We start from the raw sequence: 18,282 nt of genomic DNA, 5'->3' as shown, positions 1-18,282 counted from the left end.
ATACAAAGACTGTGTTTTTATATGCAAATCTATTATTTGATTACCCACTTTTTTTGTCCCTACATTATCAAGAATATTTCTGATGAATGTTTTATGGGTTAGGTTTAGGATTTGTGAGCTATTTCAAATTTTATCTGTTTGCTATATCATCTGCAAATACCACAGTTTTGTTGATGTTGATTGGCCTCATTTACATATTTATCACAGTTTTATTTTCAAGGAAATTTTACTATAAATTGACTGTCCCCATTTCTCCTCCATGTACTACTAGATGGATGTATTTTCAGATTGAGCCCATTTCCATATATAATTTTTTGGTTAACAATAAGTCACCACTTAGGAACATCCCATTCAATGCCTTCATACACATCTGACATATGGTTTCTGAGTAATTAAAGATAACAGAAGCAGCTCACAATGCACTTTGCAACCCACTTCACAGTCCAAAGTGCTCAATGATTTTCCATAAGGACGAGGCTAAAATGAGCCCTCACCACCTTCTTGCTAAATCACTTATTCATGCAAGAGTACGAGGGAGAAGGGTAGAAATGATGCAGAGAAATGTCCTTTGGAGTTCTGCCATTGCACACACAGCACTGAAAAAGGTACTGCACTCTAAGTACATTTCCCCACTCCCATTCAGACTGCTCTTGGGTGAACAGCCTGTTTGCGATCCTCTCCTGTCAGGGTGCAAGTGCTGTTCTGTTTCTAAGCAAAATGTGATTTGCCCATATATGAAATATTTCAGAAAAAAAATCATACATGAGGCAGAATAGTTCAGGTTGGACAGTGAGGGTTATAATTTCTGGTGCTAGCACCACCTAAGCCATAGATTTTCTGTTGTTAAAGAGAAGTAGGGAACATGTTACTAAGGGTTTTCCCTTCTAGTGCTGGAGCTGCAATCCCTTCACAATAGCATACTAATGAATGTAAGATACATCTGTTCATCAAAGATGCTCATAATTGTACCTCCAGGCTGATCACTAAAATTCACAGAAATGAGCTGCTTACACTCTTTGTGTACTAAGATTTTTGGGTCTATCGCCTGTAAGAAAATTCTCTCACACATCCTGCCAGCTGCCTTTGAACACGCACAAAACAATCCCATTTAGTTAATTCATTACTGAAAAGAGAATTAGCTGACCTATTATTAACAGGAGCTCTTTCCTCCCTAATCTTTCCAACTGCTTCATTCCAAAACTCACAAAATATTCAGTTTCCTGTGATCTTCTGCTATGGCACTGTATTTAACTGCAATGACACTCCATGCTCAACCAGCCCTTTGACTGAAGACTGCCCAATGCTGATACGAAAATGTATTTATGACAACATTGTTCTGGAAGGTGTCAATAAAAAAAGCATTCAATTTTTTCTTTAAACAGAAAGATAAAACTATATGAAGCTCTGTGATAGGAACTTGCTCACAGGCTGTAAAAGGAGTTGCAATCAAAAAGGGCTGCTTGGAGTAAAATAGTTATTTCCTAGTAAATATTAACACAATACATACATTTTCTCTAGGTCAACAAGTCCTGTGAAAGCTCCTTTGGGAATGACTCTCATCTTGGTGAGGACAAATCTCCTGAAAATAGAGAAAACAGGGTGATTATTTACTATTCACAACACAGGACTGTGCAGTAGCCTTGCCAGCACAGGAGAAGCCTTTCTCACAGGCACAAGGATGGTCTCCTGGCTGAAGGCCTTGGCATCTAAATACAGCTGTAACATCCAAAATTACAGCACAGCACTGGGGCTCCTCAAGGGAAAAACCATCATTAGTAGTTGCCATTTCCCTACAATTTGCTACAGGAAGAAATCCAAACTTGCAGCTTCTCTGTTTGCTGAGAGGGAACGGCATCTTTCTCATCTCAACTGCTCTTTTGCGTGATGCTCAAGCACAGGATGAAGCACCCCTGTGGAGCCAGACTGGGATGAGGTGCTTACTCGAGGCTGTGAAGTGCTCCATCCATGCTCATGCAGGAAAATTCCTTGAGCTGCTTGCTGCAAAGATAATTTGAGGAGTCAGCTACTGTCTCCCATCATTGCAACTTTAATAACTTTATGGCTTCTCACAGTCTCTCTTCTAATTAGTTCATAATGTGCCACAAAATTGGGACTTTGGAATACTCGATCACACATTCACCAGCTTCTGGTGGAACAACATTTTTATCATTTTTATCATTTTTAAAGGTCACAGAATATGCTTTATGAAGAAAACCCATTTGAAATATCCATTTGAAATATTTGAAGTGTAAACCTTTTTGCTAACCTAGACTTGTCTCCTTTAATCACAATAAATAAAAAGGACTAGAAAACTTCTGATAGAACTCAGCATATGATATATGGGGTTTTTACTACTCCTCAGAGAAACAAAGTGTCATCTGCATGATTGTTTTCTTTCACACATTTAATCATTGATAAGAAGGTAGCACAAAATAAAAGCATATATTAACATGACCTGCTCATCACAAGCCATCAGATAATATTGGTTGCATTGAGAGACAGTTGTTAAAAAGGGTTTTTTTCCTTATTTTATAAAAACCACCCACCCAAGTTACACACATGAACACATTACATACATACATCACACCCTGGGATTCAGTTTCTTAGTCTATTATTCTGTAGAAGTGGAGATGAATTTTTTTCTGCATTACCATGGAAGACTTTTTTCCACTGAACAAATCTGCCAGACCACCCCTAATTTTCATAATCTCAGAACTGGTTTTGCAAGGCTGCTTGGGATCACCTTTCAGCTCATATGCTGTCTCATTGTAAGGTCTGCAGGAGGACAGAAATGGGAATTCAGCCTGCTATTACCTGCTGTGCAGTCCTGCAAATTTTAACACAATGCCTCAAAACAGAGACTTACTTCCTTGCCATTTACATAAAGTATTCATGCAATCCTCATCTATGTTTTATTTCAGATGATTAGCTGAGAATTTTCATGGGAGATTATCATGTTTTAATCAAAATTTTAAGGGGAAAAAAGCTATTATTCTGTCAGAGTACCAATGTGACAAGTTCACATTTTTTAATTGTAGGTCTTTAATAGAATCTACCCCCTCATGAGTTAATATTTACTTAAGCAGGAAAAAGTCAGTGCACACCTCACCTAGTTCCAGAGATGTCATAGTGATTACACCAGGAGTGAACTTGGTCCCACACTTTTTTTAAACATTGAAATTTATGGCATTCTCAGTTGTGAAAGACGATGAAGTCAATTTGGTATTTCATTATTCTTGTACTATCGTTAATGTAAATCAGAAAGAGCTTCAACACACTGTCACACAAGAATTACAGTATTGAGATCATTATGCAAATGTTAGAAGGATAAAAGAGCTTCCAGAAAAGGCCTAACCTGGATTAGGCAATTTGTAAAACCCGACTGAAAACGGGGCTGGTGTAATGCATGCAAAGCTGTGGCTGTGCTTTCAGAGTGGATGGGTACAATGGATCCTTGCAGAACACCCAGCAGGCTTAGTGTTACAAAGCTGAACCATCAGGAAACCCTTTAACTTTGATCTGCTTTGAAATCTCTCTCAAACTCTGTAGAAATGCACGCCTAATTTCTGAGCCCTAAAAAAAGGGCTTTGTCTGAAAAGCCAGCTATCATTTTTTTTATGGCAATGTGCTAAAATGAATCCTCTATCTGCAGGCACATGTCATCAGGACATTTGCAATTTTTAATTAAACACTGGCCTATGCTGTGCTTCACCACAACAAGAAATTACAGTCTGATTCAGAAACTAATGAAAAGAAAGGAACCTCATTCATAGATGGGGTTACTGATAATAGAAAAGCCACATACGCATAAAACTAAAAATCAGACCTTGTGTTTCTTTGTTGAAGATCCTGATATCCTGTGCTAATTAGGTGCCAGAATTCAGTAGCCATGCGTCTAATGCCCTGAAGCAGTTAAAACAGAATTGAAGTTTAATAGCTGAAATCTCATATTCCACTTAAAAACATTAAGGTTAATTGTTTTTAAACATCTCTATGTGAGCTATAGAAAGTCAGACTTAAAGACATAACTAACAGTGAAGATTAGAATTAGCTACTCATTGGATTATCAACTGTATAATGAATAGAATCTATTATAACTAGCCAAATTCTCTAGTGTCAATAAATCTCACCAATTAGTCTCCAAGAATCAATCTGTACTTAACATGAGATATTGGCTGTTCAGTACCAATTCTTTCTGAGGTACATGGAGAAGATAAATGGAAAGCATTTCCTAGGTTTTGCTTCTTGCACTATTTTAGGGTCAAATAAATGAATACAGCCCACCTTTGCTCAAGCACGTTTCATGTCAAGAGAAGCAAAGAGAGAAGAAAAACTTCCTTTAAAAAATGTGTACTTAGGACAGAGATGCAGTGTTTGGTCCTAAAAATTTATGTTGGCACTTAGGTACCAGCAAGGAATGCACTGAAAGGCCTAAACATTCAGTGAATGGTGTGAAATTGAAAACCCAGAGCCAGATGCCCAACACAAGGCATGAGAAAGTCCCAGTAAGGACTCCAGTGTTGGAGCCACCAAAAACTTAACTGATGACACAGCAGGAAGCATGGAAAAGGAAACAAATTCCAGATGGTCACAAGGTTATCCTGCATTGGGTGAAGGCAATATACATAGCTGGAAATAGAAAAATGGCAATATTAACTACTGTTATTCACTATGTAAAAGGATGGATTTAAGTCTGGCCCATTGCTTCAATACATATCCTAATATCCAGGAGAGGTTTCTAAATCCTGACGTAAATATCTGTTAAAAGTGATTCTTGACGAGTTTATTGGTAGGGACTGAAGCTATGTGCTCCAGTTTTACAATCACACTCATACTTTCTATATTTCTCTGAACTGAACACACAAAATTCCCACAGCTTTTTTCCATTTCTCATTTTTATTTGTTTTACATATCTCTATTGTATCATTTTCATTTGTCCCATAAATGAGTGTGAGCAAACTCCTCTATTATGAAACTACTAAAAAACTTTTACAACTTAAAGCTAGACCTGCAAAGATGAGGACAGAACTATCTTCTATAGATTCATTTATCTATACAGGACATTTAAACCTGATGTTTAAAGCAGTAGCATCTTTGTTAATATGAAGCCACTGACAAAGATGATTTGCACTTTATACCATTATGAAGAACAAACAATAGAAATGCATCTTGTTTCTGTATGGCTGTGTCCAATATCACAGAAATATCACAGTGACAAATTAATTTCAAAGCCTACAGAGGACATGATGCAAAGAACAGAAATTAGCAGATACTGCTGAAATGTTCTGGAATAACCCTCTAACATTTCCACTTATGAAGAGATTTATTGATCTTTTCTTAAAATAGAGTCTTCTTCTACTTCTAGCTGAAGTAGTTCAGACAGGCAGAGCATAAGACACGAAGGAAAAAAAATCTTCAGAAAAATTAATGTTCTCTCATGCAGCACCACATGATTCCAGTGATTGAAAGGAGATGGACCTCTTCATGAAAGGATGGAGGATTGGATGTCATTATTCAAATATCTGATACTCAAGGTATGGGTGATTAAAAAGGCTTGTTAAATTAGAAGACAAAAGAAAGTGGACCTATACAGGTAATTTCTGCTAATTGTCTCTGAAAAAAAAGTGCAAAGGAAACCTGTGGAGTGAAGCCAATGTAGCTACACTGTGTTTGTGAGGTTAGTCATCTGTGTTCAGAATGGTGCACTTTACATATTCATCAAAAGAATTCTCAGACCCCGGTCCCACAAGATTTTCTTGAACAATTAACAAGGCGCTCCTTGGCATAAATTTTCCGCCAGAACTTGCTCCCACACTGCCTTTATGTCCCCTCCTCCCAGCTCCCTTCCTTAGCAAAGGCCTGCCACTGGTAATAACCTTGCACAACAAAGAACTGCACTGATTATCAGAAATTAGACTGGTTAAAAAAAAATAAAATAATTTCTGCATCATAAAGCCTGGCTGAATTTAGGTCTTTCAAAACACTCGTTAAAACACATTTCTTAGATCTACTTAAGTCACACGCAGTTAATCAGAAAAGTGTGTGCATTGTAGAATTATCTTCTCTGCCTCATGTAAATTGCAAATTCTTGACGTTAAAATGAACTATATCAAGCAGATACTATAAACTTTATAACTTAAAGACCAAAGGAAAATAAAATAAAAAGCCAAAAAGATTCAGTGACCATAACGCTAAATCACCAACTTTGGTTGCAAAGAAATAAATGTGATAGGATTTTGAAGAACATTTTTACTTTAATCTCTGAGCTAATAGACTGATGCTATCTCCTTCTAATCCTCTGCAGCAATGTGCATTTTGTCAAACAAAGATTTACAGTGAAATTTAATTTACTCTCTGTAATTCTTTTTGGTTGTTTCTTTGTTGTTTCTTTGTTTCTGCTTCTTGCTTTGGAGGTTCCTGCACAAGCAACAGATGAATTTTTGCTTTATATCAGGGGAAGGCAAAATGATTCCATGACCTATTTAACGTGCTCTTGATTAAATGCACAAATCAACAAGATCCGCCATCCTGGTGGGGTGGGTTTTTTTCTGTTTTTGCTTGATTAGTCAATACAACAGTGAAGGACTATTTTGCTTTTCATGCTGTAATAGGAGACAAATAGATACTGCAGACCACATCCCAGATGGTATAAATCAATTGATCTGTGTCACTTTGGCCCTCAACTTCTGTCCTAATTCTCACCAGAATGAATAATGAGACTCCTTAGAGCTGAACACGATTTAATTTAAATTTATGAAGAACATTTGTAAGCCTCCAGCTCACTGAAATGGGTTCACACTGTCATATGACTTCACTGTGACTAGGGCCTGGTTCTAGTGAACATCTCACTGGGAAGGGGCATATGTAGATATATATGAATATTAAAGTATTTCTCCTACTCAGGTTCCTAGGTGGAAAATCTCTGGAATCTATTAAGAAGGTTTAGGTGCTTTCAGATAAAGCTATGTTTTCCCTTTCCTAACAGCAGGCAGAGAGATGTACAAGTCATAAATTGGATGCTAAAAATTAGGCTTCAAAACCCATCAAGCTAAATGCAAAGAGCTTGGGTTTATTTGCTTTTTGGTTTTAAAGTCTTTAGAGTGCATTCGTATCATGCTGCTAAGCGATTTTCAACACTCATGAGGTTTTAATTTAAGAATGGGAAAAGATTTGTATTAGTCACCTCAATTCCATGGGATCCTGAAGTAGGGACTTTGTAAAGCTGAGTAAAGCAGGATCATGAGGAATGGCACAGGCAGTCACAAAAAACATCTCCCATCTTCCTGCTGGCTCATCTTTTCAGAGAGATATGGCATTATCTTAAGAGAAACCCAAAGCCACTGGAATATTTCTCTAATAATCACTATTCATGTAACTACAGATCATTTCAAAGAGTGGACCCTGATAGCTCAGGCACACTTGGATAATGGAGGAAGGGCTTTGCAATTCATTTGTTCAACTGAGACATGATTTGAGTGTCTGAGAGGCGCTACTTCATACACATGTAAATGGGTTTATGAGAGAAAGAGCATAATCCCTTGCTAACATGCACAATCTGGACCAAAGCATCTGATCACTGCATCCACCTAATGTGCTTAAGTCAGCTCCTCATCCCTTTTAAATGCTTGAGAAAGAAGTTATCTAGACAGTGCAGCTGGTTTATTCCTCTTGTGGGATAATAAAAGCTGGTAAAGGTGAGTATTCCAAGGAAAATCTAGGAAATGCATATTTGATGAAGAAGACAGAAAACATAGTGTTAATCTGGGAGAGAAAGTGTCCTCCTTTCAGGAAGGCTACTTGGGAATCTCTTCAGGTCTGGGAATGATGTAAAGGGCATCTATGAGAAAGAAAATGTCTTGGTTTGTGAGCTAGTAAATAAAGTATTGTAAAGACAGAGTAAATACAATTAGAACTATGTTGATAAAATTGTTAATGGTGTTCATCTGCTTTGCAGGTCTGAATCTAAAAGGAACAAGTACAGCAGCTGATGAAAAATCACTTCTTAATCTTTATCAGTGGCTTCCCATAAAAATCAATTTCCTTTTCTTTTTGGAATTAGATTAAAAGGATAATTAATAGTACTGATTGCATTCTTCATCTTCTAAATTTAGTTAACACTTACCCGGTGTAATAATGCCCCCCAGCCACAAAAAGCTGCAGGGAAGCATTTCAAGATCACACCCCCAGTGCCCTGTAGGCACACCACTTGCAGAGCGTCCACAACACCAGAGCATGGATAACAACATGCCTGTTTTCTCAGCAGAGCTGTGATGCTGCTCCCACAGGCACACAGCAAATTTGCTGTGGGATTTGTTTTTCCCCGAGGACCTTGCTTAGGTCAGCTAATTAATTGCCCACAGTGCCCAGAGGCAGCTAACAGCTGATAAGGAAAGATAAGGAAACAGAAAACTGTTGAGGAAAAAAAAAACCCAAAAACCAAAAAACAACAAAACAACCAAGCATCTAAAAGACTGTAAAAGTGGTCAAGCAATGGGCTTGTAAAGCTTACTCTCCCTCCTCCCTGAGTTAGTTTTCCAAAGCCAAGGCATGTTTAGTCTCAGTACTGATAGCCTTTTCATTTCTGGACAAAGCACACTCTGTCCTCAGTAGCGCTGCCTCATCCCCCCACGGCGGAGCAGATAGCTTCCTTCTGAGGTCACACGTGCAGCCAGTTAAAAATAAAGCTCCAAGATGCTTTTAAATAGCTCTGCTCGGCTAGGGTGGGAGGAATCTTGATACGGAGGAACAGAAAAAAAAAGGGGAGATGGCAAAACTCCCAATTAGAAAAAGGAATGCAACACCAAGACTTTGACTCGTTCTGAGATATTCAATGGTCTACACTTATTGTAGTTATTTCAGTGTATTTATGTTGGGTTGATTTACACTGAGGCAAAGATGGAGATGCACAAGAGTTGTGATTATTCGGACCAGCTGCCTGTGTGTGTTAACTGATTTTGTAAAGTCCCTGACAATCAATTCTGTTGAAGATTTAGGTGCAAGTAGCAGTAGCTACACGATGACATCAGGTAAAGCAGGCAAAGCAATGCTGTCTTGGCAGGAAGACTCTCCTCCCTGCTTTAAGCTTACCCAGAGCTGTAGCAAAGCAAAGCTGGAGCTCTGGATTCCTGTACAGTACATGCACATACAAAGAAAAAGGGTTTGCTGCCGAGCACAAATTGCAACAAACCTCTTTAGGCCTCTGAGCAGAATCACAGTTATCATGTTTGCATCTGGGAAGAGTTTAACTGCTTGGAATGAGTTACCACAAAAAAGGCCAGCAGTAAGTTTGAAAGCACAGTTAAAATTGCTTCTATTAATGTCAAAGGCATGCTGTGAAAAGTGTTCTGTGCAAGATAAATAACACAAGTGAATGAAGTTATCCCATCATGGTTACAGAGAGCCAGGAAATAGTGATTGCTTTATTTTTACAAATAGCTATACTTTTATTAGTATTGATTATCCTGTAAGACACTGTGCTACTTTTAGAAGAGCACATCCTTGTTCCTCACAGCTTACTCACAGGGGCCTTTGAGAAATGTACAGCATGTGATGAATGTACAGCTTCCTTAAAACCTGACCTTGATATCTGCAACCATCTTTTTGGTGAGGAGAAGCCATTAAAAATTCATTCACTCTGAGCAACATTCTTGGCGTTACATCTATTTATACTAATAGCTCTAAATTAATAGCTCTGCATATTTCCCTAACAAAAGGAGCATTGTACAAATACTGGGTATCTTGTACTTGCAAAAAAAATGTTTCACTTTGTGTTCTTTCCCATGGGCAACTTGTCAAGGCAAATATGGTTCTGGAAAATGTCCACAGTCCAATCGGATGGGAAGCTTTTTAGGTATTGTCTTCACAACTTTCCTCCCCTCTTTTGATTCAGTGCAAGAATAGTCATCCTGCTCACACACAGCCAGTCACTTAGACTCTTCCTGTCCCAAGAATGAGTGAAAAAAGGTCTTCACAGCAGGGAGGGAACTGGAGTTTGTTCATTGTCTGAGGTCGTACCTGAAAGGTGACAAGTGTTTGCGTGTAGTGTTTCTGCCTCTAAAACTTTGGGACTTTCTATGTTGGCAGGCCCACCATGCATGATGTTATTTTTATGGACTGAGACAAATGCTCCAGGGACAAAATCCCTTCAGTTCTGTGTTGGGTGCCTTAGGGAAAGTAAAAGAGAAAAGGAAGCTTGTCTGCAGAACTTCTTGCTGAACCATCACTGGATAGCGAAACACCAAATTAATTATTTGTAACTGTGTCACTTTATCTTGATAAATTCATTAGAAACAGCTAGAGTGTTCTTTATCTTCTTTCCCATCCATATCTTTATAGGCACTATACTGATGCTGCTTCATGGGACACAGCTGAAATATCCCAGAATATTAATGAAATAAAAAGAAAGACACTCACTGTTACATTCCCTACTTAGCACACAGTCTAATAAGTAACAGGGTCCCCACCAAATATTTGGATTAATTTGGATACATGCAAAGGCTTGTTTGAAGTTGTAATGAGATATCAGATACTCCCAGTGCCAGAGCAGTCAGAAACCATTTAAAAAACAGCACTGAGAGACTCGACTGTGCTCCTCTTTCCTATCTGAATATAAGCTTTGCAAAAGTAAATATTCCCTCTGCTATCTACTACGTGCTGTATTTTCCAAAGAGCAGCGTGAGTGTCAAACACAACTAACTCAACTGGAATTCTTGGAAAAACAGCCTCTCTGGAAGGAGGGGTCGCAGAGGCAAACATCACCTACTCTGCTCTTCCCAGGGCAGCAGCCAGACATGTGCTGACACAGCCATCCTGAAGTACAGAAATGTACTGGGCCTGTGCCCCGTGCTCCTGCTTTTCTGGCACCATGGCAAGTGGAGGGTTCACTTCTTTTTAACTACTGAAGCACACATTTAAATTTAAAATGCTTAAGTTTTGAAATAACACCAGAAGTGACAAAGTGGAAAAAATCCCCAACTTTGGTCACTCCAGAACTATGCAAAAAAGGAAATCTCCTCTGGTCATACCTTCCTGTAATCTAAATGTCTCTGCTGAATCTTTCAGAGGTTGGCTCTTGGAATTGCTGCTGATTGTGAAAGGAGATGAGCCACAAAGCACACTGAGAATGGGAGTACCCATGAGATTAAAGTGAGCAATGGGTTCCTGTGATTGTAAAAGAGCTCACAGTCCTCACAATTTAATGCACTTTGCACATTTTATTCAAGTCCTGTAAAAATTCCTGCTCACTGCCCTTGCTCACCACACACTCCCATATCACTGGTCCTCTTCCCAGTCACAAAACTCCCATGTCAAGAGCTTTTCTTGGAGATTGCTGAGGGAAACAATCACAGGGATATCAACTGCAGGTGCCTGGACTCTTCCAGTATTGTCCTGCACTCTCCTGAGAGTATCTCTTTTCCCTCATATTCTTTCTCTGTTATTGAGGTCCCTTCCCCATAGACACCATCAATTTGATAGGGAATGAAAAAGCAAGGAATTGTCCTTACTTCTCCTTGTACAAAACAAAATAAATAAATAGATGTTCCTATTATTTTAGCAGGAATTACCTTGCCACTGCAAAAAGTTGAATTTATCTATCTACCTTCCATTAGCCATGGAATTATTTTCACATATTAAAATGATGCTCCTTACTAAATATAGCATGGCAGCTAGTGTGCCACTATCCTTAAAAATACTAACTGTACTATTTCCTTTAAGACTGACAGGTCTCTTCTCAGTAATACACAGGACAAAGCCTGCACTATTGTCAAGCATGGATCGTTATTGTATTTGAAAGTGAGTAGTATTGTTTCAGAAAGAGGCCAACTTGAGCACACTGGCAACTGAAATGCTAGGTTGTGTTCAGAATAAAAATGTGTTTCCTGCTTTCACCTTCAGACTGCTTCTCAGACATGAACCCTCCACAGAGCACTTAAAAATAATAAACATACATGGTCCTCCTAAAAAGGGTGATAGAAGAGTGAAATAGAGATGGGGGAAACTTAATCTGTTCATGGCACAGCTGCAGATTATGGAAGACCTCTAAGAAAGAGTTTAGCAGTTATGCCTGGGAAAATATATTCTTTGCAACATCTAAGCTCAGAGGACGAGACTTCTGCCCCCTTCCTACACACCCTTCCATCATATTTCTTGATTTGACTGTGACATCAGCTCTCTAAATGACTGTGATAGGCATCTACTTGCATAAAACTGGGTAAAAAAAGGCATGTGGATGTGGCACTTGCTGATAGTATTTAATGCTTTCAGCACCTCATTCAGACTCCTATTTCATTGCACAGAACTGGCTCCACAAGACACTACCAAAAATAAATGTGACGAGAACTTTTCAGCATACCTTAATAATGGAAATATTAAAAGAATATTTCAGCTCACCACAAATTCTTTTCCTAGATAATTTTGATAATCTTTGTAAAATCAGGCCAATTGAACTGCCAGTGCAAAGTCTCAAGTTGTCCCTTACTCTTTTCCCAGGCCCTCTTTGGGAGGTGGACTAGAAGGCAAATTGAGGCTCATAATATTCTAAATGCTTAAGGGTTTTGTGCCACTTGTTTGCTGCACTCTTTTTTTAAAACTTTCCTCTCTCTTCTCTACTGTAAAAACAGAGGGTGGAGTTCTGATCCCTTCCATCTCAAAAAGTGCATTTGAGTATTGGGAAAGGTAAAGAGGGGGGCACTAATGCTGATCAAAGACACGATGTGACTTTTGTAAGAGGAATAACCAATTTGACTTTTTGCAATGGAAAGCTTAAAGGCATTCTAGAAGTCCACAGAAGTCCTGGAGAGGGTGGGCAAGGACTGATGCTTCAACATAAATTCCAGGCAACCCCCTGGGCTGGAATTATTTGGACATTGGAGGAGTATTGTGTAAACGTATCTTGAATGCTTGTCTGATTCTTGAGCGACCCTTAGCAGCTCCTAAGAGTCCCTGTTGTGCATAGGATGCTTGACTCACTTACAGCCACAGCTGATATTGCAGGGAAAGAGCAGGCCAAGGAAAGGGTCCCTTCCTACAGAAGGAAAAACTTACCATGATCTGCCTTTGATGGGTGTAACCCTGCCTGGAGACCCAGGGACATGGAAGTGGGTACAGGGAATAACATGGCCTTAGCTGGTGGGTCAAATTTGAGTTGCTGACCCCTTGCAGAAGATGCTCTCTGGGCTATACAAGATCTCTGTGAAGATTTTGAAGATCACATTGTAAACAAGCTGTGGGGAGTTTCTTTCTTATTGCATCTGAACAACTGTGGTTTTGCTTAAATGTTGTCTATAGCAAGCATCCCATCAATAATCTACCTGTGGCTCCCAAGTCAAAACAAAGATATCTTCCTAATGCACTGCATAAGGCATTTCTAACCTACAAAGATATATTCAGCAGCACTGACTCCATCTTGCTGTGCCCATAATGATTCTGAAGTAAAGCCCTGTGTTTTCAAAGCCAGGCCAAGGCTTCAGAGGATATTACTCTATATTATCTTGTGCCTGTTTCCTTCATGACAATATCAAGGCTTATGTTTTGCCTGATTGATTCCAGCTGATAGCTCTGACATGCTACAAAAGAAATTGCAGGCTTTAGACTGTGAGGATGACCAAGCAGATCTCAGCATGAATTAGGAACTGACTGTGATGTTTTTTTACTGTGGAAAGAATACATTACAGCAGCAAACACTGAAAGATGCAGTAGGCACAGTATGTAGTCCCGGCACAAGCAGGACACTCAGCTTTGAACCAGCCAAATAATTTGAAGGTTAAAGATTTAAATAATTGTGTTAAACCAGGGAAAAGAAAGCCCAATAGCATCACTAACAAAATGCACCCACAGTAAACAAAATATCATGAAGTCACTAAATGCTGATCTTTGCCCAGAAACTAAAAGCCCACTTGGTGCTGAAAAGTGTCTGTCTCCTTAAGGTTCTTCTTTTAATCTGTTTGGAATAATAAGGGCTTCGTTTTATTTATCTAAGTCCGAATAAAGGTATTTATTTTTAGAGAGCTATCAACCAGCCCTTAGACAAACCTGTGCTTCCCAGGAAGTACAGGGGAAAGATTTCCTCTGCTGGCCCTTAGTTTAGGGACATGGTGACTCCCGTGAACCCCAAGATGGCAAGACTAAGTGCATTTAAGCAAATACTTTTTTTTTTCTAGCATAAAGGTAGTGCTTTAAGACAACAGAGAACAATACACAGTGGGCCACCTTCTGAACAAAAACCTGCGTGAAAAAGAGTCAGGTAAACTTTCCTGAGTTCACTTCATATATCAGAAAAAGAAATCTAAATGTCCCTACTTGCACTGGAGGTGTGAAACAAAATGCCTTTTTTTCTCAGAGAGAAACAAGAACCAAAAAAAATTGAAACAGAACAGAACTCTGCTTGAAAACAAAGTGAAAATAAATCAGCAGTGAATGGATTAGCTTCAGATCAGACTGCCTGGAGCAGCCTGATCTGGAACAGCAGAGCACTCAGGGCTTGTGTTTTTTAAATTAGTTTTAATAAATAGAATCAATAGCTCAGATTATGAAGAAGAACAAAAGCACAGATCAAATCGATCAAGGCTGTTGCTTATCATTATAAGCCAAGGGGTGTCTTCTCTTGTCTGAATGTGATAAGATGGCACAAGAATCCACTTGCAGCTTTTCAGTATCTCTCCCAGAACAGCTGTACACAGAGCTGGATACTGAAAATACTCCAGGTTATCCAAACATAAACACAGACTCCCTTTCCTTTTCCCCAGAAGGGAAAAAAAAACCAAACCCAAAATAATAAATAAAGCCCAAAAATAATTTTTTTTTTTCCTGAAGATAAATGCAGGAATTTACAGGGAGGATGGAACTAAATAGATAAGCAAGCACCAAGTATCCTGCATTATATATGGGATTTAATGCTCAGGTGAAGAAATTCTTGGTCAGGTCACTGGAAAAGTCTATTTCCACGAGTAGGTTAGGAAAGGGTGTTGGAGAACACTCAGAAGTTCTAACCCCAGTGCTCAGCCAAGCGTTATCCACTGGAGGGGAACAAGGGAGGTGAATTAACTTCAGTCAGGCTTTGGGCAATGGGAGGGGATAGGTACACACAGGCACCTTGTTTTCCCCTTTATCCTTTTTGCTTGTTTTGTTGGATTCTTTTTTTCCAAAGGGACTTTGCTCCTGGGAAGCTGCAGTGTCTTACTGATGGGAGGACCTGGTCACTGAGGAGCTCCCTTTTCTTCACAGGGATTTCATCCTGAACAACCCAAGCACCTGCTCTGAGGAATAATAGTCACACAGAAAATTAAAGCACTTTAACAACCCCAGCCCCCTTTTCTTCCCCTCCAGTGAAACTTTTTGTTAAATTTAAGCCAAGTACAAATTAGCAGTCCTGAATTTATTTTATCAAATATAGTAAAACTGAAGAAGTTTTTGGCACACTATGGTATAACACTCTAGATGTGTGAGAACAATGCAAGGTGCTGATAACCTCTGCTAACTCCCATTCATCCTCAGGCTGAAAAGCTGACATCAGTTATGTGGGATTTGTGCTCATGAATAGCACATAAGAGTATTTTTCATTGTTGTGGCTGAATTATAGATAAACAGCAGAAGAGGAACAGTAATCTTGTAATAATAGAATATATGACAGATGTACTACTGAAAGTCATTCACATGCTCCAGTGGCGAGCGTGGTTCAAAGCCTATCTGGAATAGACTTCCATCTTGCTAATAAATATTCAGAGACTTTATAGTCTTCAAGGACGTAATATTGAACATCTGACAGAAAATTCAGTGTAGATCCATGAACATTTTTTATTACATTTCGATTGGAAGTAGATTCCTTCATGTTTATAGCAAGCAGTGCCTTTGCCAGAAGACACAGAACTTTCCTGGCTAAAGTACCCAGTGGTTAACTTCAAGTCCAACAAAATAAACAAAATACCAATTATGATTCAAGCATAGTGTAATTTATTTTCTATTCAGTGAGGAAGAATTGATTTTCCCAGCAGTGTCACTTACACTGTAATGATTATTGCACATAAGACAGCTTAAGAAAATGATGGAAAAACAAATTAGATGGGCTGCAGATCATTGGCTTATCTTGGCTGCTCACCTTGAAGAGAGAGTTAGGGAAACATAAGATACAGTACCGGATGTCAGGGTGCCTGAAACCCCTGCTCTCCTTCCACCTCCTTGATGTCTCATTAAAATTAAAAAACAAACAAACAAACAAACATACAAAACCAACAAAAAACAACAACAACAACAACAACAAAAAACCAAAAAACCAACCAACATTTCCAGCAGGGATAAAACAGCATATCTTGCCAGTCTGAGGGCATCTGCTAAATTAAAAACAATGATAACTTACTGTGACAGAAGGTAATTAAAGGGTATAAGTTGTATAAGAACTTGGCTATTTCTAATCCTCTCCTTTTATTCTAAACATCCATTCATGAGTCACATGAGAAAAACATTGCCACAACTCCTTGGCTTCTGTTAGCTGACACTTCAGAGCTGATGACCAAGTGCTAAAGTAATGCAGCAAAAGACTGGGCCCAATATTATGACACAGTTCAAGGGAAATCAATAGGAATTCTACCACTGATTTTTCAATATGTATTGGACAGACAATTTATTGCATGCAGAAACCTGAATAATGGGAACAGAGGTTAACCAATCAGTGGGGCAGTGATAATCTCTTCTTGCTGAGATGGAATTGTCCCAATCAGAGTTTCTAACAAAAAATGAGTTGGCCTCACATTCTTCTCTGGCGACATCCACAATCAGCCAACATTCTGTACATTAAGTGCTGCACATCTTATCTAGCTGATAGAATTTGCTGCAAGAGGCTTGGTTAACCATGTTTGGTTTAGCTTAGGGGCAAGAAAAAATGACAGTCAGCATCAACCACTGAACCAGAAATGTCCCTGTGAAGTTTCACACTTACCTTTCGAGAATCATTATGTGTTCCCTCAGATTTATTTTAAAGGTCTGCAACATTACTCTAATTGTAGCTTCTTTGGAGAATCTCCTATCTTTTTCCTCTGTTTTACATGGTAAAAAGTCTTTTAAGTTTCAAAGACAAGTTGGCCTTGCAAAAAAAAGTGAGAATGCATGGATTTTGTAGCTGATTACTTTGTCAAGAAAATGTGCTGCTAATTTATACCCCTTGACCTGTTGGGTTAGATTCAGTGCTTGTTATTTCAGCCCTTTTGATTATTTCACCTCAATAGCCAACTACTTTTTTTTTTTTTTTAGTGTGACATTCATATCTATTCTTGCAAATAGATTGTTCAAAGAGTAGGTATGATCGCAGCCATTCTCTCTCACTTTCTCAGATTAAGAAATGCCTCTGGCAATGAGAAAATGAACATTTGCTCTGAGTTTGACAGTTGTAAAGGATGTTTATTTCCCAGGGCTTTGTTTACAAGGCTGCATTGTTTAAAAGAATATTCTCTGCTGCTTTTGGACTCCCTCTCCAGCCCCTTTCCCAGCTCCATTGCCCTTCTCTGGAGTCTCTCCATCCCCTCAATGTCTCCGTGTAGTGTGGGGCTCAGAACTGGACACAGCACTTCAGGTGTGGCCTCACCAGTGCCAAGTACAGGGGGACAACCACTGCCCTGCTCCTGCTGGCCACATTCTTGCTGATCCAGGCCAGGATGCCATTGGCCTTCTTGGCCACCTGGGCACACGGTGGCTCATGTTCAGTGCTGTCAACCAGCACCCCCAGGTCCTTTCCTGCTGGGCAGCTTTCCAGCCACTCTGCCCCCAGTCTTTAGCACTCCATGGGGTTGTTGTAGTCTAAGAGCAGGACCAGCACCTGGTCTTGCTGAACCTCATACTGGGTCTCAGCCCACCTATCCTGCCTGTACAGATCTCTCTGCAGAGCTTCCTGCCCTTCAGCAGATCAACACTCCCATCCAGCTTGGTGTGGTCTGCAATCGAGGGTGCCCTTGATACCCTCATCCAGATCATCAATAAAGATATTGACCAGGACTGGCCCAGTACTGAGCTCTGGGTGACATCACTAGGCACCCTGGGCATGGCACTGTTCACCACCACTCCCTGGGCCCAGCCATCCAGCCAGTTCTTTACCCAGCCAAGAGTGCACCCGTCCAAGCCATGGGCTGCCAGCTTGTCCAGAAGAATGCTGTGGGAGACAGCATTAAAGACTGTACTGAAGTCCAGGCAGACTATATCCACAGGCTTTCCACTAGGGATGAGGGTCACCTGGTCATAAACAGCCAGGCTGGTCAGACAGGACATGCCTTTCCTAAACCCCTGGTGACTGGGCCTGAT

At 39.6% G+C, this 18,282-nt stretch overlaps 1 protein-coding gene across 1 annotated transcript in view; it reads right to left on the bottom strand.

The window, feature by feature from the left end:
- Positions 1 to 18,282, bottom strand: part of FSHR (follicle stimulating hormone receptor) — a 78,578-nt gene that overhangs the window by 47,868 nt on the left and 12,428 nt on the right. The window contains exon 2 of the mRNA XM_041489405.1: positions 1,508 to 1,579. Coding sequence (XP_041345339.1) covers positions 1,508 to 1,579 — 72 coding nt within the window. The remainder of the gene's footprint in view (positions 1 to 1,507; positions 1,580 to 18,282) is intronic.

The sequence above is a fragment of the Pyrgilauda ruficollis genome, unplaced genomic scaffold, assembly GCF_017590135.1.
Source record: "Pyrgilauda ruficollis isolate IOZ18807 unplaced genomic scaffold, ASM1759013v1 scaffold93, whole genome shotgun sequence".
NCBI lineage: Eukaryota > Metazoa > Chordata > Aves > Passeriformes > Passeridae > Pyrgilauda > Pyrgilauda ruficollis.
Note: the sequence above shows the minus strand (reverse complement) of the source record. Positions and strands in the feature narration are given on the sequence as shown.